This window comes from Aulostomus chinensis, chromosome 7, assembly GCF_037954235.1.
Source record: "Aulostomus chinensis isolate RoL2024-O1b breed Wild chromosome 7, RoL_Achi_v1.0, whole genome shotgun sequence".
In the NCBI taxonomy this organism is placed as follows: Eukaryota; Metazoa; Chordata; class Actinopteri; order Syngnathiformes; family Aulostomidae; genus Aulostomus; species Aulostomus chinensis.
Genome location: NC_141326.1, coordinates 10,592,274 through 10,614,787, shown reverse-complemented (window position 1 = coordinate 10,614,787; position 22,514 = coordinate 10,592,274). Strand labels below are relative to the sequence as shown.

At 42.1% G+C, this 22,514-nt stretch overlaps 3 protein-coding genes across 4 annotated transcripts in view; all 3 read right to left on the bottom strand.

The window, feature by feature from the left end:
* Positions 1-180: 180 nt before the first annotated feature.
* tsg101a (tumor susceptibility 101a) lies at positions 181-7,574 on the bottom strand. Its single transcript, XM_086207705.1, has 10 exons — positions 7,180-7,574; positions 6,270-6,357; positions 6,096-6,161; positions 5,482-5,645; positions 5,237-5,363; positions 3,928-3,985; positions 3,619-3,713; positions 2,120-2,322; positions 1,764-2,003; positions 181-1,669 (listed from the first exon to the last, which is right to left on the bottom strand). The coding sequence occupies exons 1-10, from the start codon at positions 7,219-7,221 to the stop codon at positions 1,580-1,582; spliced, it is 1,173 nt and encodes a 390-aa protein (XP_086063831.1). The 5' UTR covers positions 7,222-7,574; the 3' UTR covers positions 181-1,579.
* Positions 7,575-9,448: 1,874 nt separating this feature from the next.
* Positions 9,449-10,520, bottom strand: LOC147258490 (tumor susceptibility gene 101 protein). The gene is made up of 6 exons (XM_086207938.1): positions 10,485-10,520; positions 10,310-10,394; positions 10,167-10,232; positions 9,926-10,089; positions 9,742-9,847; positions 9,449-9,608 (listed from the first exon to the last, which is right to left on the bottom strand). The coding sequence occupies exons 1-6, from the start codon at positions 10,518-10,520 to the stop codon at positions 9,505-9,507; spliced, it is 561 nt and encodes a 186-aa protein (XP_086064064.1). The 3' UTR covers positions 9,449-9,504.
* A 1,654-nt stretch (positions 10,521-12,174) lies between these two features.
* hrasa (HRas proto-oncogene, GTPase a) overlaps positions 12,175-22,514 on the bottom strand; it is a 22,468-nt gene continuing 12,128 nt past the window's right edge. The window contains exons 2-6 of one of the 2 annotated variants that reach the window (XM_086208360.1): positions 19,294-19,429; positions 17,340-17,518; positions 15,851-16,010; positions 14,853-14,977; positions 12,175-14,507 (exon numbers count right to left, since the gene is read on the bottom strand). In XM_086208360.1, the coding sequence (XP_086064486.1) occupies positions 14,858-14,977; positions 15,851-16,010; positions 17,340-17,518; positions 19,294-19,404 (570 nt within the window). In that variant the 5' untranslated portion in view covers positions 19,405-19,429 and the 3' untranslated portion in view covers positions 12,175-14,507; positions 14,853-14,857. Of the gene's footprint in view, positions 14,508-14,852; positions 14,978-15,850; positions 16,011-17,339; positions 17,519-19,293; positions 19,433-22,514 lie in introns of both variants that reach the window. The other variant, XM_086208359.1, reaches the window with a different exon arrangement.

Sequence of the window (22,514 nt, the reverse complement as noted above, 5' to 3'; positions counted from 1 at the left end):
ACTCTCTGGAATGTAGTTTAATTCCTCCTTCTGTCGATGTGTCACTGATGAAACCCTGCAATTCAAGCAAACATCCAAACGCAATAAAATGTCCACTCCTTGATTACAAAACAATAACCTGCCCAACCTTGGGGCAAAGAACTGCTGGTCAATGAGATAAATTCCCAGAAATGAGATGTTAAATCAAATGTATTTTATTTGAACTGATTTACATAAATCTATAGATACAAAAGAACAGGTGAACTATGGTTGAACTGGAAACAAAAACAGTATAGAATCTATCATACATTTCAAAGTGCATTTAGTAGAAGGCTAACTTAAATGAGACCTGTTTGCAAACTTTACATTAAGTTAACTTTTGATTAGTACAATATTTATTTTTGTACCCTCTTAACACTCCTGCTTTATACAAGAAGTTTTCCTTTCTTAAGGAAAACCTAACTTCCCCCAAGAGCTGAGAGAGAGTGGACAGGAAAACAGAAAAGTAAATGGAGGAGAAAACTATTTCCTTCTATTAACAGACTAAAGATGTAAAACTTAAAGTAAACCCACGATTGTACATGATTAGTTAATGTAGACTATAATTAGAATTGGAGGGCAGACCTGAGCAGGTGACAGAACTTTGCACACCTCATTGTTACAAGACACACACGGGGGGGGGGGGGGGCATGGCAGTTCAAATATTTACCTCAACAATACAACATTGAAAACCCCACGACTCAGGTTCATGTTTAACATCACTTCTAATTTATAAAAAGACTTAATTCAGTATGACCCCCAAATACCTCCTGACGTTCACCCTTGTCCTTCCTAAAAGGTTGCCCAGGATATTTTTATTGGAGTCTAACCTTTTCATTATGAGGCCCGTGAACATATTGGGCTCTCCACAAAGCCCCCTCCACTAGCCCCTATCAATTTGTGCTTACTAGCCAAAGGACATTGTCTGGCATGTGGACAGCACACAGAACCTGTGGGCTACACTGAAACACATACAAGTCAACACACCAGCTCGATCGGTACACCTGTTTTACACACACACACACACACACACACACACGCACGCACGCACGCACGCACGCACGCACGCACACACACACACACACACGATAGTGTGATTTGTAACAATGCATTCCCTAGCCCCTTTACCTAACCTTAGCCATGAACAACTAAATGCCTGACCCCAACCCCAACCTAACCCAGAACCTAATTCTAACCCCAACCCAAAAACTAAGCCTGGACTTTCAAACAGCCCTTTGTGTCTTCACTTTCCAATCATGTATCCTGTTCCTCACTATGCACACACGCACGCACACACCAATATGGCATGTGCATTCAGACTCTTCTTGTGTAAACCACAGTACCGGCTTCACAATGAGGTGATTGCTTTTATGTTGGGGTTACAAAGTAATGGTGTCACATCACTGTCCAACTGTAGCCACACAGGATGAACACAAATGAGGAATTCAAAAAGAAGGGGGAAGCTGTTTAAACTACAAGAGGATATTAAAAAAAAAAAAAGGAGGTGACAGAAAAGAGAACAAAAGAATGTGAAGAGATGAATGTTTCCTGCCAGGGCAGGTCAGTAGAGATCACTGAGTCCAGCAGTCTTGCGGGCTTTCTGCATAAGGGCACGGAGCTGGAACTGCTTCCTGGACAGAAGACGTACATGCTGCAACAACAGAGAGAAGACGTCAACAGGGAGAAAGCCACCAGAGGAGTGAAATATGCACGTCTTCTTCTTGAGTTTGTGTTGAAATGGTCACCTTGAGGAACACCTCCAGGTCTATGACCCCTCTGCGGAGGGCCTCTCCCAAGTAAAAGATTGTGTCCTCAATTGCGTTTTCCTCTGCGTACAGGTTCAGGATCTGCTTGTACAGTGGAGCAGTTGGAACTATGACATCATCAATATCATTGTTCTCAGACTGGTTCTCCATCTTCTCCAAGGCATCACTCAGCTCCTCATCCTTTCTTTTCAGCAACTCAATGTTCCTGTCCACTTCAGTCTAGTGGAAACATACATCGTTTTTAAAAAGCATAAATAGTGAGTTAAGAGAAGCAGACAGACCTCAATAAACAATTAAAATATATATTCAGCATGAGAACAGCGGGTGATTCTCACCACTTCCTGGTCCAGTCTGGAGATCATCTCCTCCAGTTTCTGGTGTCCCTTCTTCAGGTCTTCTTCTGTTCGTTTCAGGGCGTCCAGCTCAGCCTGAGCTCTGTCCATCTCCTCCTTCATCCTCCAGCGCAGCTTGTCACTTACAGCAGAAATCAGAGATGCCCGTATGGTGTCCTCACCAATGGTGCCATCTCGGTTAGGACCTTTAAATCAAGGATATTATGACAAAATTTGAGCCAGCATGGACGGAGGATTACAGAAGTTGAACTATAGAGTAAAGAATGGCCAAAAAGCATTGCCTCCAACCCAACAAGCCACTAGCTCCAAGTATGTAAGACCATAAAGAATGCTGGTGTAAATTTAAGTTTTACCATGATATGATGATTTAGATATGATATCAGAAGCCTCACGCACACACGAACTGACGGGAAATACTCAAACTTTTATTTTCTAGTACTGTGGTGAGAAACCATCAAAACCTACCTCCCCAAATGCTGATCAATGTCATGCCATGCAATGGTAAATGCACTGATGAATGTCTTTAGAGTTACAAATTACAGTCTGGAGTCAGCAGTACAAATGTCAGAGTTGATTCGGAAGTCCACAGGCAGGGGGAACTTCTTCACCTTTACTAAATATAGGACATGACCAGCAGCTGGTGTTGGACCTGCCGTTCAATGCTGCAAGCATACAGCAGACGGGTTCCCTGATCAGAGGTCTGTCTTTGAGTGGAGTTACTGATAAATTTAGCACTGTGTGCTGAAGAGATGGAGGGTGTGGGAAGCTGGAGCAGACACTCTCAGTTTCCCTTCAGCTCAGTCTAAACCTTTGGCCTTTAATGCTCCCAACTCTAGTTACAACTAATGACCTTTTACTGGCAACTCAGCGTACCATTGAAGTCACAGTGAGGGTGAGAGTGTTCGAGTCAGAAGGTCAAAGGTTTTAATTTGGGTTAAGTAAAGACCATGGAAAGATGGAGAGGTATTGTTCTGTCAGGGTGAAATAAGTATTAGCTTAAATTGCAACAGTATACTGCAATATAACAACACTCCAGGATCTTCTGTAGGGTTGAATGGAACCCTCCATCCATCCATTTTCTATATCACTTATCCATTAAGGGTTGGGGGGGCTGGAGCCTATCCCAGATGACATTGGGTGAGAGGCGGGGTTCACCCTGGACAGGTCACCTGTCCATCGCAGGGCCCTCAGGAGCAATTAGGGGTTCAGTATCTTGCTCAAGGATACTTTGACATGGTCACAGAAGGAAGTGAGGATCGAACCAGCGACTCTTTGGTTGCTAGACAGCCACTCTACCTCCGAGCCATGCCGCCTGAATGGAACCTTATCACTATATTCAGCGACACTCATGCGTTTTAAAGGATGAATGCAGATCACTCATCTGTGGTTGACCATGTTTGTGTCATTTATAAAACCACGTGCTATTGTTCACAGTTACATGCAACCTGGGGAAGAATAATGATGTGAAGTGTGCTACATACCCACGGTGGAGACTGGAGTCTGGGAGGGGTAGTGTGCAGGACCAGCAGTAGCTGGATAAGAATTGCCCCCGGGGTACTGGTAACCCGGATAGCCTCTATAAATGGGTACAAAAAGTCAAATAAATACCTAATGCTTTCTATCTATTCTCAAACATTTCAGACATCTGTCTTTAACTTTACACAGATGTACCTTTAAATGTTTTACATTTCATTGACGAAACCATGAAGACAAACATGCCTGGACTGGTTTTGTAGATAAGACTGTAAGCACATGTTATCTTGCAGAGTTGAACTACTGGGCATACTTACCCTGGGTTGGGATTTGGACCATAGGCTGAGACTGCAGGCATGCCAGGCATGTACGAAGCTGAGGAAGAGAGAGAGTAAACAATCAAATCTTAGCAGTTACTTGTGCGTGACGGTGTTTTCCCCCTGTATTCTGTAGTGGTATATGAGCTCCACCTGGTGCTAAAGGAAATAAATGAGAGAATTGCAAAATAATGTCCACATGTGAAGCAGTTCAGCTTCTAATATGCAATGAAAGGAAGATATCCGTGATGAACAGATAAAGAGTATTGCAGGGGTACTGATCTTTTGATGAGGATTTTCTTTACTGAAGTTATAGGCTGGCAAAAGAACCCCTTTTGGATGGCTTAATAAATTAAAAGTTATCATCAAACAAAACCAAATTTTGGTGACAGGAAGCGCATCACAGTATCTGACCCCCCCCCCCCGGTGATTTCTCATCGGATATCAATGACCTGGCCTCACAATTGTTGAAATGGAGAGCACTCAAAGACAGTGTGCACACACAGTATGTACCAATAGGCTATTCTATCTAACTGCTTCTCTTGGAAGTAGTAGATAAAACCAAACATCAAGCGTCAGTTGCAATTACTTGGAAAACTTAAGTAGGGTCTGTGTAAAACAGGGCTGACAAATACCAATCTACCCCCGCCCCCCCCCAGCCAAACCTCTTCAACACGTGAGCACCAAACTAGTCCAGACAAACGGGGGTTCCTGGAAACAGATGTGGTAATTTTCCTGGAGGAACTATGAATACGTTCATAAGCTTCTAATGGATGAAAATGCTGCAACTGAAATTATCAGCAAATCCAGTCAGGATTTAGGTTTCCTAGTAATTTTGGATTAATGGTTTTATGTAGGACAACCTGAAAAAAATTATTAAATATTCCCTACTGAGTCTTTAATAATTGCCTTTACATTTTCTTGTGACTAATTATACATTGATAAAATATCAAAATGACCTTTCAATATACAGAGATGTGTTCAGTGTTGTTAACACCTCTATGAGCACCAACTGGTTTCAGATGAGAACAGATTCTACAGTGTTTCCCCAATCTTTACATTGGCGAGGGCCACTCATGGGACCCCATGCCCCCCCCCCCCAAAGTCAAGTTAATTGTATTTAATTTTATTTCATAGACAGCGCCACATCACAACCCCCCCCCCCCCCCCACACACACACACACACACATACACACACCACCACAACCAAACGGACAGTGAACACTGCTCTGGATGATTCCATCCCTCTTTTATATAATGCCTTGGCTACTGATTTATACAATTTATTACATAAAATTATGTCACTTACGATTAGGGGGTCCAGCAGCTTGGAAGGCTTGGTAAGGCGCTTGTGTAGTGGGACGAGAAAACACTGGAGGTTCCTCTCCAAACACCACAATCATCACCTGAATGAGACCGTAGAGGTCCGACTGAGGCTGGAAAACACAGAGAAAAGACAGGAGTGACATTTAAAAGTTACTCATATACCCAGTAAAACAGCCGCTATATAATAGCAATAGATGGCGAATGTTGATTTAAGAAGATCACACTTACATGCTTCCACTCGTGTAAATAGGGTAGGTAGATCTTGCCATTAGCATCGATGTGCTTGCCAGTTTTGATCATCATGGCACTGGTAGGTTTAACAAAACATATGGGAGGGTTGTAGGGGTACGTGTCCAGCAACCACAGACAAACTGGAATGTTGTAGACATTGCCTAAAGAAAACACACAGGCGGTCATGTGACGTCTATATTATATACAGTTTTTTTCATCCTGAAACCTGCAACCGAGCAAGATAATGGTACTTAGAAATCCCAACCCAAAACCTGAGAATGTCTGAGTTGTGCTCAAAGCTCACTTGAAGATGTTTTGTTACAAGATATGTGAATGCAATTTCCCCCATGAAAGACAAACTGCAGGATATGAGTTGCTACTGTGTTGTAATTCTGGCACGTTCTCTCTCTCAAAAAAAGGAATTTTCAGATTTGCCACACAGACATTGATCACGCAGATGGGGAGTTTTCTACAACTGAGATTGGATGAAAAAAGGAGCAAAAGAGACAAACAAAAAACAATAATGCACATCACATCTTTCAAAGGTTGCAATGGATTTATGAATGAGGTTTTCAAACCAAAAAATGCTTTTAACAATTGTGAAAGTTCACCTCTATAGCTCACAGGAACTGTTCCAGTTAAACTCATGAGGTCTCTTGTGGAGCCATCGTTGAACACTGAAACACAAGAGGATCCAATGACAACTAGAAAAGCCATTTAGATTGATTCAATACCGTACAGCTGAGAACAGACAGTCAAATAGTGATCAATTCCATTCAGTTTACCATAACCATCCATAACTGGCTTCAGGTCTTTGTACTGGGAGATGACATTGGTAATCTCACGGACAGTCAGGTCTCTGTATTTGTATTGCTGGACAATGACAACAAAAGAGAAGTTGACAAGGTAGCTTTTGAAAGAACAATTGCTGGCCCCCATCCAACAGAAAGGAACAGTTGACCACACAGGTTTGAGGCAAATATTAAGGCAAGTTGTTTGTTGCTCTGAGTCTGTGATAGGGCGCAGACAGTTTCACTGGTACACAACTAAGACTGCTTAAAATTACACCTATACTGGGGAAATTAAATAGCAACAGAAATAACGAATAAACAAATTTGAGAGCATTTTAGATTAATACTGTTCAAAACTCACATCAAATGCTTGCTTCCATTAAAATTCCCCAATAATAAACAACGACAGTTTAATAAAAATACATGGAAATGACGCAATCCTACTTAATTACATTGTTATATTTGAGCATAAACCAGGAAGTATTACCAATTAATTACCTACTTCTATACAGTAAAACTTGGCACCAACAATGAAAACATAAGCCCGTAATTACGTAGCTGACACAACACGTAATGTACAACTTCAAAAGTAGGCTTATTGATAGAACCGTGGATATTTGCGAGCTATACAGCTTCGCTAACTTGCAAAAAGAAACACCGGGATTTTTTTCGTTTACTCGAATAGGGGAGATTAGTTACTTGGCTTTATTGAGTTATATTACGGTAAAGCACAATCATTTCACATATGTTCAACATACTTAGCCTGTCTACATAAAGGCAATTCGAAACTAGAAACCCTAGGAAATGTCAAACTGCTGTCATGCTGTGTATCGGGAGCATTAGCTAATTTGCTAACCAGTTCGATTGCCCAGCAAATCCCTCAACAGGTTATTGGTAGGTTTACCTTCAGCATTTTCTTCAGGGCACCTTCGTTGACAACTGCCATTATTATGGGATAATTCTTTCAACTGTCTTCAAGAAAGGTAAGAAAATAGCTGACTTTTAAGCCAGCCGGAGGGCCAGCTGACGCAAGCTAACGCTAGTTAGCAGGACTTCAGTAGATGCTAGGCTAACCCAGCTTCGGGCCTGACTGCAGTTCAGACAATGCTCTGCTTCTATGTAAAATCCGTCCTGTTGAATTAAGCTTTTATGGTTATTGTCCCAGCCAGATTCAGTTGAATGTTTCGTAATGTAGAATAGACAAAAGCGGTGAGTTAACAAAACTACAAAAGAGCCAAAACACAAATGCCCGATGTTCTTCAATAAGAATTTCCGGCATTCCACTTTAAATTTCCGGTCCGCGGCTGACGTCAAGTGCGTGTCATTTGGTTTCCAAAGGGTGGTCCGGGGATCTGAAATAGTCCTCAGGGTTTTGGCTGCAACCCGAGTAAGATCACATTTTGTACAAGTTAACCTGTCTCTTCATCCCGACTCATACCAATCATCATCATCATCATCATCATCATCGTTATACTTTGCACACTGTACACTAAAAAGGTAAAGCATTACCACTATGACCAACATTTCCAATGTTGATCTTTCATTTTTAAACAGTCTTTTCATGGAAGCTGGCAATTACGGTATGTTTAGGAACGAAACGATCATGATAATGTAAACTCAGAAAGGTTGTGGATATTCATGTTGCAGTATGTGTGTTTAACTAAAATTCCACTCATTGGCAAGTAGACATATTTATGTAGGTATATGTCACTTATATTCAAAGAAGTGTTTTGAACTCTCCATCATGTTCACATGCTTGCCTGGCATCACTATTAAATGTCTACTAGTAGCATCATATTTAATGAAGCCATCAGCATGTCTTTTAGCTGGCAAATCTGTCAATGATTTTCTGACCGATTTGTTTTGAATGACAGGCACTCTTTCTTGAGACATATTCTGTCCATCCCCCAAAGCTCAATGCAGCTTTTTGCTCCCAGTCAGGATAGCATATTATTAGTAAAACTTAAGGTTTAAATTGTTTGGAGTTTGTATATATTTACCAACACAGATTTAATCCATTTTTTGTGATCCAGTATGGATGTATAATTACAGCCTCCAGAAGGAAATCTCGCATAGATTCAACTGAAAACCAATGAATCCTCATGAAGGGAGGATTTATTGCAGGGTTGTTTTATTATACTTGGGTCCTATTATTTAATTGTACATAATAAACTGGCAAATGTGCATTCAAAAGTATTTCCTCAGTATGTGGTAATGTTGTCTCAGACAACAAAGAGCTCTCTGGAGTTCACTTAACTTCTGGATTCCAGAAAAGGAAATGAAAGGACATTGAGAGGGAGGGGTTTGACCCCAAAATGCCTGATCTGAGTCAGAGATGAGTGGCTCGTGGTGGGGCCGGCGGGGCCAGGGTCCTCAGTTTGGTGTTGAAGTGAAGTCAGCACTTGTGACATCTTGTGGCTGATCTTTGGACTGAACAACTCTATGAAGAAAACGCATGCACATTCTCAAAGATGTTACGGCACTGGCAATAAATGCCCTCATGTTAGAACTTATAACCATAAAGATAAAAAACTCCCAAACAATAGTGACTGGATAATCGAAAGGGTGGAAGTTGTACTCTTTGACAAGCGACAACAAACGTTAGGAGGGGCGGTCATGAACGTCATCCTGATAATTCCGGAGAAAAGGTTGTAAATCCCTGACGTCTAGATAGCCGTGACGGTTGAGAGACAAGCACTTCAACCGAATCAGGTGAAACATGACTCACTTTGATGTTGCTTCATATGTGTAATGCTGCCTTAAACGTTAGTTAACGCTCGGCTAAATTTCTAGACATTTTCCTGCTCATGGTTTTTATTTTAATTTGACAAGATACAGCAAAGATGGATTGAAACCTGGGGGAAGTAGAGGCGGGGCGGGTTATGCTAAAGTAACGTGCATGTGCTCCCGCCCACCAAGTTAAGGAGTGAAAATGAAAAAAAAATATACGTGAACAAAAACACAGATGCAGCCGAACAACTTGTCAAATGTCAAGTCGTTTGTTACGCTGTCATTAAAACATTTCAAAAATCATTCCATGTCATCAAACTAACTGGAGATTTTCACTACATCTTAAAATTCACTCTACATGTGATTTTAAAAATGTTTTTTGTTTGATAATAAATGAACTGTAAAATAATCAATGGATACCATTTGACACCGTGTATGAGATAAGAAACTAGACACAATGAAACTCTTAGCACAAATGAGTCTTCAAGTCCTCAGAAGACTAGCAGTTGGTCTCAGGTTGACCGTCTTCTTGGGCTAAAGGCAAATATAAACCGCCGTCAGGCTTTGAAAGCGCCTCCTCTTGTTTGTGGACCTGTAGCCGACCTGAAAAAAAGAGGTGAGAATTCAAAGTCTAGGAGAGTTAGTCTAAGCACGGTTTGACTCAGATAGGAATCTTGGATCAAACTCGGTCACAGTGTTGTTTTGAAAAACGCATTCCTTTCTGGATGACACTCACAAGAGGCTTGCTCTGGCTCTGGATGAGGGGGCCTCATACATACGGGAGGGAAATCTCCAAACACGGCCACCATCACCTGCAGGAGGCTAACCAGGTCACACTCACCCTGAGATGGGAAAGGAAAAAGTCACACTCGTGTATCATGCATGTAGATCTGTTCACAACACTGGTTTGATTCTCTCACAGGCTTCCACTCCTGCAGATACGGCAGCAGGATCTCGCCGTTATTGGAGACGTAGTTCCCTTTTAGCATCATCATGTCACGCGTGGGTCTGACATAGCAGATGGGAGCCGTCTGGGGGTAGTTCTCCTCGACCCATACACATATGGGGATGTTGAAGGTCGTGGCTTGCATGAAAACAGAGACGATATCTGTGGTAGTCTAAATCAGTTTGAATGATGACACTCACAAAACAGCAAAGTACCTCTGAAGATGACAGGAATGGTTCCGATTAGACTCATCAAGACCTTGGTCTCTCCATCGTTGTAAACTATGGAGAAAAGCTGTGTCGTTAGCGTACCTGCTGACATCTTCCACATCGCTGATAAATGCTGCTTTGCTTCCTACCATATTTATCCATCTTCGGCTCAAGGTGTTTGAAGTGAGTCAGAGCAACATGTATTGCATGGGCCACATGTTTCTGAAGATATGTCTTACCAGCAGAGAAAAGCAAACCATTCATTATGCAGCTCTCGCCACTTCAGTGTGTTCATTTTGCCAGGCTTTCAGGATTTTTTCCTACCTTAGGCAGCATTTTCTTAATTGCATCTTCCGTCATGGTGCCTGAAAAGAAACATCAGTCTTTCTGTTCAATCACCACGTCTCACCGACCCTTCCTTGTGTTGGGTGTTTATAGAAAACCTAACTTTATGACTCCTATCAGCCAATAAAGGAACAGCCTGCCCTACAAAGGCATCATAACTAGGCTACATGGCTTGAACAAACACGGCAGGCATAAAAAGTGACCCAAAAAACAAATACATTTACTTTTATTACAGGATTTTAAAACCGCCTCCTGCTGTTTCTAACCTCATCAGATAATAACGGCTGCATGTGTTTTTTTAAACATCCTTTTACAACTAATCAGTTTTCTATTAATATTCAATCCCAGATGATGAAAATCAGCATAATTACTAAGATCTTCAGAATTTCCTGTCTATATAATACACCCTCACCGGACATTTTAAAAGTAAAATTGTATACCTTTACTATAATCGTTCTTGATTTTATTATGCATTTATATGTGTTACAATGTAGGCATGAAAACTGACAAATATTGTCTCAGAAAGCTGCTTCCCTTCCCTCATGCCACAATTTTCCCTGCATACTTCCTTCGTTCTTTGCAGTTGATGTGCTAGAAACACAGGGGACATGTCATGAATGGAGTTTTATGTACAGTGAGACAGATATCCACTAATAATCAATAAAAAAATGTTTAAAATGAAAAAGACTGAGATCAACAAGATGTGAACATTTATACCCCCCCCCCTTCATGTGGACCACTAAGGTTTTTGATGTGATATCAGTATCATCTCTCATGATGTGTGTTTCACTGTTACTGCCTGTCTTTTGTTATATATATATACACACACACACACACATATATATGAAAAAAACATTGTCAATTTATGACTTGTCTTCAAGAGAGGACTTCAGTCTTCCCTGCTCTCCACACTACAAACTGTAGCCCTCTGAATCTATTTTCTGGCTCTATGAAGTGCAAACAAATAAACTTAAACTTCATTAATCCGACTGTCACTGTTGTGTGTCTTTCAAATCACGTGTCTTTCAACAATGTAATATTAACTCTGTTTGTCACATTTCGCGTTGTTCTCCTGTGCAACCCCGATTGTCCCATAAATGCTGATTGTAAAATCCCTTAGCAAACACAAGCTTTATGACTGACAACCCTCTGAACCGTCATCGCAGCCGGAATTACCCATGTAGTGAAAACCTATGACACTGACCATTTATGTTGGTGTGTACTGGTTGATCACTCATTTACAGTAAATGATGGACCAATCCACCCATCCATTTTCTTCCGCTTATTCGGGTAGCGTGGGGGCTGGAGCCTATCCCAGCAGCTTCTGGGTGAGAGGCAGGGTTCACCCTGGACAGGTCACCAGTCCATCGCAGGGCCAACACACAGAGACAGACAACCATTCACACTCACATTCATAATCACCCACTCAGGCACAGGGAGAACATGCAAACTCCACACAGAAAGATCCAGTGCCCGAGCCAGGACTTGAACCCAAAACCTTCTTGCTTGGAGCCGACAGTGCTGACCACTGCACCACCGTGCCACCGATCCAACTATCCATCTATTATTACTCCAACGTGTTACACAAAACTGCCTGTAGGTGGTAGCAAATATCAAATGAGAGGAACATTTCAAAGTTATGGGACCAAGACGGTTGTATCTTGACATCTTTATTCCTGTCCTGCAATACATTTGCCACATTTTTTAAAGAGTAAATACATCTTAAATAGCTAAACAGCTGACATTTTCACAAATTCCCTCCACACCTTCACTCCATAGTTTTCAAAATGGTCCATACAGTCATGCTTGCCAAAATTTCGGACTCCTGTTTCCTGGCTAAATATCCCTGCACAACAAGACAGAGATATTCTAATGCGATGGGAGCTGAATGCATAGATTTGTGGTACTATAAATGCATTTTTATTAAGACAGACAGAGGACTAGCGTGTGATCTGGACTCTACTTGCATGTCACAAACTCTTTCCATTTTGAGGGTTCAGTACAATGAAATAGGGAACAGTAAGGTGTGATTAGAATTCAGGGAAATCTTGCATTATTTCAAATTTTTAACACAACATTTCTTTCAAACAATATCTTAAGACACTTTCACATTTGACATCCTGTCTCAAAGCAGAAGGTGAGCCACACAGCAACAAGACCAGTTGCATTACTTTAGGCCATGTTAAAAGTGTTAAAATACATCAGTTCAGTCAGAAATTAAAACTTTGACAGACTTCACACGGTAGGTTTGGCTTTGAAGCATGTTGACAAAATCTTCTCGTGTCTGGAACACCCATGATCATACATGACCAATACATTGCAAGTCTTAATTTTTTAAAAGGTTACTGACTTCCACACCATCTAATGCGAGCACGGGAGTAAGGCAAATTGGCTTTTATTGGGCTTTCTCTAAATCCTTTTATTTTTCTCTCTCTCTCTTTTCAGTCATGTTAATCACATTCAGAGACGAGTCGATAAAGAGAAAACACTTTTTAAAAATGCGATAGTGTTTTGGGGAATTTGTCTTGACTTTCCAAATTATGCACAGCGCATAAATCTTTCTGTAGTTGCACACATAAAAACATAATGCAGCGTCTCAGCTAGAGCTTGCGGCAAACATGAGGTACGAACTATCTAAGGCAAAAGTAAACAGAGCAGTGTTTGGAGAGCACAAGCTGATCAGTATGAAGAAACAAATCACACATACAGTAAATATGGTTCTGACATGAAATCCTCCAGTTATTGTTCTTGTGAAGAGCAGATGAGGAGGAGCAATCTGAGGATAGAATTGTGTGGAAAAACTGAGGTGCGATGAGGCAGGACTTGTGTTTTAACATCAGTAACATCTCTAACCCTGGTTTCCAGGACTATTAGAGGAGATCTTTCTGAACCCTGTTTCCTGAGCCTTATTAACCAAGAGGAATAGCTGGATTCACTGTGAAGTGAATCACAGTTGTACAACTTACAGATGCTAAAATGAAAGCAGAAAAAAACCACACTTGAACTGCTTTAGCAACCGTGAAGATGACAACCGCTATATTTCCATGTGCTGTACCTCTCCTTTATAAACAAATGTAGAATAATAGGAAGATAAGTAGTCATGAGAGGTGGTTATTCCCAGTACTTTGTGTATATTAGACAGTAAAGAATCCTATTGCACCAGCACCTACATACACTAGCCATTACTATTATTATTATCGTTATTTCACAAACACAACTCTTAGCAAACATGTAAGGAGAAAAGGCAGCTGCATTCTGGGAGAGTTCATCTATATTTATATTCTCTGTCAATTCCAACAATGTCGGGCAAAAAAAAAAAAAAAAAAAAGTCAAACCAGGTGCAATCCAAAATCAACGCCATTGCTCTTTTAGTGCTCAGTGACTTTCAAATCATCCACTCAAAAAATATGTTCCATATCAAAAACAAAATACACGTTTTTCACGGCCTGGCAAGCTCTTAAGAACAAAATAAAGTCGTTCTCATGTCAGACTCCACCCCCAAAGGCAGGTAGTTTTTATGGGGTGGGGTTGATGGGGGAGGTGTTGGGGTAAGTAAATGTCCATTCCAGTCTGTTCAGTTTAAGCCAGTCAGTCCTTCCAGTGAGAAGCCAGGGGGAGAGGAGAGGGGAGGAGGTCAGGTACCCCCCCTTTAAGACCAGTGTTGAGACTGAAAACAATAAGTTAGCAGGAAACAGCTACCCAGTGAGACCACACTGGAGTTGACGTTAGTCATTAGTGGTGTTGCTCACAGGTCAACATGGACCGAAAAAAGGGGCCGGACCGGGCTTTTTCAACGAGCCACGAGGGCGACAGTCCAAATCCTCCTTTCCAGACAGGTCTATGGTCCAGTCAGCTCTGGTGGTTTCCTTGAGAGCTTTTGCCTAAATCATACTCTTTTTGAAAAGTTTGTTTTTCATCTTTGAGTTGTTTTTTTTCTCTCTATCTTCAAGTCCATGCTGTCACTACCTGCTGTAGCGTTTCTCCTCAACATGCAACAGTGACCTGGGGGTCCAAAAGACACACAGTGGTATTGGTATTTAGTTAAATCTTCAAACAGGAAGACATCAGAGATGTGGAAGAAACTGGCTGTGTCCAAAATCCCTCACTTATTCACTCTTCCTTACTCACTCACATTTTAGGGTACTCCATGGGACCAGCTCGCTCTCATCCAGTCTTTCTGCTACCAACACAATTACATTTGGACACTGCTATAAGATGGCCACTAAATAAATGGTGAACTGGATACTGTCGTGTGTTGTGAGTGATTTGTAACACAGCCACGGATTTAGAATTCAAAACCAAACTTTCCATCTAACTGAGTAGTCACCAAAGAAGACGAAATCTCACCTGCATCATGATACCACGCAGCGACAGCTCATGCAGTCTTGACCGCTCTCATCAGGTGGGTTCAGCTTCCTCAGCTTATGCTGTCTGATTTCCCTGACCAGCGTGTAGAAGGCATCTTCTACACCCTAAAAACACATGGAAAGTTTCAACTAGCATGACCAGGACTAGAACTGGATTCCTCTGCCAACCAGTTGCAGTTTACATCCATGTCCGCCTCCAGTTTTAATGGGTGACGTGACAGTGAAGTTGACCATTTTGAGATAGAATGTCATCACATAATTTTATCCTAATTAGACATTTGGATGGAATTTAGTGATAATCAACACATGAATTCTCCACTTATGGCCAAAAGCACGTTTTATGAAGTCACCGTAACTTTGAGCACTAAAACATAATCAGTCAATCTTCGACTCAAGGTGGATGTTTGTGCCGGATAAAACAAAACTCTTCCAGGTGAATTGAAAACATGACAGTTAAATACTACCTGGCTATGAGTGAGCACACTGCATACCTATATAAGAGGTGTCCTCATTGGGAGGCTTTGTGACATTAGCATGGTGAATTTCAAACACTGTTAATTGAGGAATCCTAATGACTGAAAAGAGGTCCTCTCTTCTTTCCTTCGTCTTTTATTTGAATGACAGATATTCTGCTGGTTTTATAATAAATGTGCAAGTGTGTATGTACCGACATGATGAGTGACAGTGAGTCATAAGTGCCCGCTGTGTGGCCACTTGTACTTACGAGGCCTTTCATACACAGCTCTGTTCCCAAGCCAAGGTAACCTGGCTATGAGTCACTGCCTGCAGCAGACTTAAATGTTTCCAGCAATACAAATCGCCTCATACTGCAGGGCTCTCCACGCTACTCATGTGTACAAATACACACAAAAAATATACGATTTCAGAGCTAATTTTGGACAACTGTCATAAATGTTGGACATATATAATTGCGTTGTATTTGTCAGACGGCTCAATGCACTTAAAATGATCACAGACCTGTCGTGTCTTAGCAGAGGTCTCGATGTAAGGGATGCCATAGGAGCGGGCAAGTTCATGGGCTTGCCTCGTGTCCACTGTGCGCGCTGGGAGGTCACATTTATTTCCCACAAGCACCATGGGAACATCGTCTGAATCTTTTACACGTTTAATCTGTTCTCTGGAAACAGCAGGAAAAAAAGGGTGAATATTAGGCATTTCATCTGGCACTCTACAGCTGTCTGCTGAACCCATCCCTGCACTGCATTTAGTCATGGTGACACGTCCTTCATCTCGGGTCCTGCCTGCTTCATAAACAACAGCAGCACCATCACCGGGGAGCCAACCACCCACGGAGCTCTAGGACCCTGAGGAACACCCAGGAGCGACCGGTGCAGGGTTGTGCTGCACTGCTGAAGGAGGGAGGTGGAGAGGGTAGGGATGGACAACAGGCAGGCGGCAAACAGCATTACCTCATCACTACAGCAGCCAGCGCCAACCCCCAAGCAGCTGGGGGGAACTGACAGAGGACTGGGTCAAATCAATCTATCAGCTCAGCAGCCACAGTGCAGCAGGGACATATCCACAGCAGTCAGCCAAGCCCATCTACCACTGAGCGTGGCCGTATCTGCCTCAGCTCATGGACTTACTGGGGGCCAGTGCACCTTCAGCCCTATTTAGATTTGTGCCTTCATTAGAATGAAGTAAGGCTTCTGTCTTGTTCACATGAAATAAAAAAAATATCTGCTTGCACTGCTAAAGTGTTTGCAAGTGAAACAGATGAGAGATCTTAAAATAACTCAACCTGAGGCACCGCATAGCCTCCACCCAAAGAGTCTTTTATGCTTTCACAAGTTGCAGAATTGTTGTACAGTTATGTTGACCCTTGTGTTAATCATGCCAAGAAGAAGCTAAAAGCAAAAAGGCAAAAATTGTGTGTATAAAAAGAACAAGCCTCAAAACACCTTCAAACTGCAGAGATAACACATTTCCTCTGTATTCTCTTGCTTGGCATGTGTAAGACCAAAAAGTGGATGTCTGAAGTGATGCTACAGACAAAATGTGGCAAGGAGAGAGAAAAAAAAAACAGCCATCTCTAGCTGGAACTCCCCCTCCTCCCTCCCTTTCTCCTTCCCTGTCCTTGGGAGAGCTACCTCTCCCCGCTCCTCTAATTGAGTAAGGATCGATTTCATTGGCACTGTGCTGTAATCCTCCAGTTGGGGGCTAAGCTTTCTTTAGCTGTGTTAAATGCTACAGCATGACATCATCCAGCTACTGCAGAGCAATGGTACACAGACACATGACTCTTCCTCCTGACCCGTGGGAGTCCCTGTTACACACATTGCATGTGTGCATTATGCATACACCCACCACCATCTTAGACGAGAGCTAGCAGAAATGATTTTTTGTGTCTGAACTCCACCCCTGACTGACCATTTGACCCAGCCAGCAAATGCTTAAGGTTATCAATGTCATGTTCCATAGTAACCCTGTTCTCTTCATGCCACACCTGTACTGGTGAATGTCCTCAAAGGACTTTGTGTTGTTGATGGCGAAAACACAGAGGAAGCCCTCTCCTGTTCTCATGTATTGGTCCCTCATGGCGCTGTACTCCTCCTGACCTGCAGTGTCCAGAATATCTAGCAGGCAAGTCTCTCCATCAATCACCACCTGTTTCCTGTAGGAATCCTGCAAAAAAATGGGAGGAATTTTAAGAAGCATGTCAGACATCAGTTAAATGTAATAGAGAAACAAGACAACACAAAACATTGTTCCCAGCTGGGATTCGGCCAGTAAAGGCAACAGTCCATCCTAGCTGAGTGTTATCATGCAATGCTTAAGGACTCTCACTCACTCACACACACACACACACAGACACACACACACACACACACACACACACCAGGATGTAAGATTGATTAATCTTGTGGTTCACAAACTTTTTCTCGCATGTCCCCTTCTCTGAAACCAAAAACATGTGCCATCCTATAACTTTTATTGACTTCAATTGGAATAGTAAGCATACATGACAGCTTAAGCAATCAGCAAAGTCCCAAAGGTTCATTTCCCCCGAATACATCATATTAGTTCAACTTAGGAACATTTTTTCCTGTATTCACCTCCTGCAGTGACTCTACGCCCCCCCTAGAGGGATCTGCCCCAGGTTGGGGCACCACTGCCTTCAGCAGTTGCTATGTCATGAATTCCCTTTCCACTTCCAGGTGGGACTGACACTGGGAGATCGGGGAATCAGAGCCAGTATTTAGCTTTCCAAACGAAGCCACAAAAACATGGGAGTGCCTTCCCTTTGTTTATTAGAGCATAGGGGCCAGGAATGCAAATACACAAAAAGGACATTGTCTGGCCCGAGGCAGGCGTGGTGAGAAAGAGAGAAAGTGGAGAAAGGGAAGGAGAGAAAAAGAGGACAAAACATTCTCACTGAGCATCTTGTTTTGAGAATGTAAAAAAAGGAATATAAGTCAGGGTGGGGTAAATATGTCTTTTAAAACAAAAGTGGCCAGACTGACAAAAGTGCGAGACAATTAGAAAGCTACTGTCAAAGGAGGACATTCTTCATCATATTATGATGATTACTATTATTATCGCATGAAACCCAGACAATATTTTTCAGTAGTGACTGCAAACTTGGACATTTGTATTCTATTCCAAAATTAAAGTGTGCCAGCACTTTCATATTCAAACCGGAGTTGACCATTGAATATATTTGTAACCATTTGATTTCCATCAATGGTTTAATATGCATACACACAGAGGTAACCGCTTAGCTCGCTAGCAGCTAGCAGAGGGTTAAAAAAAACCTTCTAAACAGAACATGTTTTTGGGAGTACACCAGCCAGAAGTCAAAGTCACATGCTATTAAAAGCCACTATGTTAACACACTAACATGGCATGAAGAAGAAGGATGAGTTAGAAGTCAGGCTAGCTAGCGCAGATAAGCTAGTTCTGACTGTCGACTGCTGGACTGCTAACATCGCAGGATACTTCCATCCATTTTCTACCGTTTATCCCGTTAAGGGTCACGAGGCTGGAGCCTATCCCAGCAGCCTTTGGGCAAGAGGCGAGGTTCACCCTGGATGGGTCGCCAGTCCATCGCAGGACCAACACCATTCACACTCACAGTCACACCTATGATCAATTTAGAGTATCAATCAGCCTCGTCCCCTCTTGATGTCTTTGGACTGTGGGAGGAAGCTGGAGTACCAGAGAGAATCCACGCAGGAACAGGGAGAACATGCAGACTCCACACAGAAAAATCCTGTGCCCGAGCCGGGACTCGAACACGGAACCTTCGTGCTGTTTGGCAACAGTGAGAGGGGAGGGTTGGGCAGAGTTGTTATTTTTTAGAATTTTTTTTTTTTTGTTGGACAGTACACTCAAAACTTCTCTTCCTTTGTCCTGCTCGAGGATGCACTGTAAATCATGCAAATAAAATTAGGTCATACCTCTATGGTAGGATCGTATTCATCCACAAAGTGGTTCTGGATGAGTTGGATGGTGAGTGCGCTCTTGCCCACGCCTCCAGCTCCCACCACCACCAGCTTATACTCCGTCATCTTTGCTGCTGCTGCTCACACGCCACTGCTGGAGAGACGAAGGTAGTTGTTCAGCACAACAACAAACATGTTACCAGAGGTTTTAACATGCAACTCTCTGCCACAATCAGGTATACCAACAGAGCATACAGGTGTTACCATTGCTGTCCAGTGTGTGTGTAGGAGGGGCTGGGGTTGAGACCCTTTAAAAAGGGGAATGTTAAAATATATGTTGGAGGTACTCAATGTTCCAATCTTCTCTTGGCCAATGTGAGTGACAAAGTGTGTGTATGAGAGGGAAAGAGACAAAGAGGGAGCGTGACAGTGGTAGACGGATGGTCATCATTCAGGCTTCACATTACTGGCCTATAAGGTACCGCAGCTCATGGCACAAATATTAAAAATTATCAAATCTAATTTAATGGAACAATGCAATAAACAGTGATGCACAGATTCTCACAAGATGAACGGCATTTATAAACTTTCACTAAGCCTAAAAAGAGGGTTTTATTACTCCAGGTGCACCTCCACTTGCCCCCTGTGGACCCAGTGAACGAACTTAATAGGTCTAGTTGAGGTAAAAGGGCCACCCTGATCATAAATCAAGGCATATTATCAAAACCATGTTGGTCTCTTGAGAAGACATCTATTGTTGTACACCCACTTTGGGAATAAATGTAGAAAATACTACCTTTACAAGATTACCCGAGACTAATCTGGAGCTGTAATGTAAAAGTTTCAAACACTGACTGAACATTTGACTTTTTAATCAATTATCCAAACTATGCCCTTGACTGACTGAAAGTGCTTGATAACCAAGCAATTTATGAAAGGTATCCTTTCACATGTTTTTACGTTTCTCCTGTGACTCGGGTATGTAACTGTAATTTCACACGCCTTCTACCAATTGTAACAGAAAGACAAATATGGTGACTTCAAGCAAAGCACACTCAACAAGTGAACAGTTTTATGTGTGCGCCCAAAGAGAGCCGGCCCTACACACAGATCTATGCATGGAAGTACACACACACACACACACACACACACACACACACACACACACACACACACACACACACACACACACAGAGCGCCTGACATCACCACCACTGCACACTGCTGGCCAGTGAAATTCCAGGCCTGTTGAATCAGCGTGTAGACAAACTCGTCATCTGGGTGGTTACAGCTGCATACAGTGGCAATATGTGACTCAGCTTGTTGCAAACACATTACTAAATCTATGACCTAACAATGACCTGAAAACTGTAGTAGACATGATGGCACATGACTCAGTGTTAGAAAGACATGACGATAAAATCAAAAACATGCCAGGGCTTGAGAGTCTATCCCATGGCTAACCACAAGTACAGTGTACTGGAGGCCCACAGCAACTGCAGGAATCTCCTGTGGTTACAGTTTGACATCATACAGAAAACGATTGGCAAGGTAATGTCATCCAGGTGGTGGTGACTATGGCAATGAAGCTCAGAGGTAAATCAGCGGGGATTCCTGTAGCTAACCAGAGTGCAATAACCTAATGTGACAGTTTAGTTTAGTTTAGTTTCTGTTTGAAAGCAGTTCTAAAAGTAGAACTACTGGCAACTACTCTATGCCTCTGGTAATAACGGACAGACCCACTGCTTGATTAACTATCGAAATCCTGACTGTGCTTTGTACTTCTGTCTCATCTATAAATTACAACAATTCTACTGCATTTTCAATGGGGACATCAACTGCATCAAAATATATATTCCTACATGATACACCAATAAATAAGACACTGAAAAGCAGCAGAAGTTGGAAGTATGAAATATAAAGTCAGGGAGAGTACGGCAGAGACACCGACAAATTTGTGTGAGAGAGAAATTAAACATCACTGTTGGTGGTGAGGTGGAATTTAACCAATTCCACTACCTGGTAATGGAAATTAATTTGCATTCTGTAGTATGTTTTTGTTGTTGTTTGTTTGTTTGTTTGTTTTTCCTGAGCACAGAGACAGTAATAATAATGTTAGCAGGAAAGGACAGCAAAGATGTCAGATTCTTGATGCGGGTTACATTTAAACTAAAAACTGGTCCTTTCTGGTGCACCTTATCACATATAATATGTCACCACTGTCAGGCCTCATGGAGAACTGATCAATGTGCACAAGCACAGTTGCAACATGAAGTCTGGGGGTTTGAAAAAAACTGAGGGGAAATGTACAGTTGTCGTTTCTTTAATCGTACACTACCAGTTAAAAGTTTGGACACACCTTCTCATTCAGTGTTTTTCTTTATTTTTACTACTTTCTACATTTTAGATACATACTGAAGGCATCAAATATATGAAGCAAGATATATGGAATTATGTCGCAAAGAGAAAATTGTTAAATAACTATAAATGTTTCATATTTTAGATTCCTTAAAGCAGCCACTCTGCTTAGTTGACAGCACTGCTCAGAAATCACAAGTTACCAGCACCTCAGATTAGAGCCTAGATAAATGCCACACAGGGTTCTGGTAGCAGACACATCTCTACATCAACTGTTCAGAGGAGCCTACGACAATCAGGCCTTTATGGTTGAATAGCTGCTAAGAAACCACTACTAAGGAAAAGCAACAAGCAGAAGAGGTTTGTTTGGGCCATGAAACACAAGGAATGAACATTGGACCAGTGGAAATCTGGGCTTCGGTCTGATGGGTCCAAATTTAACCTGGCCTTCACAGTCACCTGACCTAAACCCAATCCAGATGGTTTGGGATGAGATGGACCGCAGAGCGAAGGCTGAAGGGCCAACAAGGGCTCAGCATCTCAGGGAACTCCTTCAAGACTGTTGGAAAACCATTTCAGGAGACGACCTCATGAAGCTCATTGAGAGAATGCCAAGAGTGTGCAAAGAAGTAATCAAAGCAAAGGGTGGCTGTTGTGAAGAATCTCATATATTAACTACATAATTCCATATGTGTTCATTCATAGTTGTGATGCCTTCAGTGAGAATAGTAGAATGTAAATAGTCATGAAAATAATGAAAAAAACATTAAATGAGAAGGTGGGTCCAAACTTTTGATCGGTAGTGTCAATCATAATTAGTAACTAGGATACCAGGAGGTCCACCAGTGTGGCCAATGACTGTGAGAATTACCACAGAA

Excerpts from the sequence above, each read along its gene's own strand:
- tsg101a (XM_086207705.1), bottom strand. The coding sequence starts at position 7,221 with ATGGCAGTTGTCAACGAAGGTGCCCTGAAGAAAATGCTGAAG. Across the intron at positions 6,358-7,179 it reads CCCTGAAGAAAATGCTGAAG|CAATACAAATACAGAGACCT; the intron begins GTAAACCTACCA and ends GTCATTGTCCAG. Across the intron at positions 5,364-5,481 it reads ATTTACACGAGTGGAAGCAT|CCTCAGTCGGACCTCTACGG; the intron begins GTAAGTGTGATC and ends TGTGTTTTCCAG.
- LOC147258490 (XM_086207938.1), bottom strand. The coding sequence starts at position 10,520 with ATGACGGAAGATGCAATTAAGAAAATGCTGCCTAAG. Across the intron at positions 10,090-10,166 it reads CATTCCTGTCATCTTCAGAG|CCACGACCTTCAACATCCCC; the intron begins GTACTTTGCTGT and ends TTTTCATGCAAG. Across the intron at positions 9,848-9,925 it reads ATCTGCAGGAGTGGAAGCCT|GGTGAGTGTGACCTGGTTAG; the intron begins GTGAGAGAATCA and ends TTCCCATCTCAG.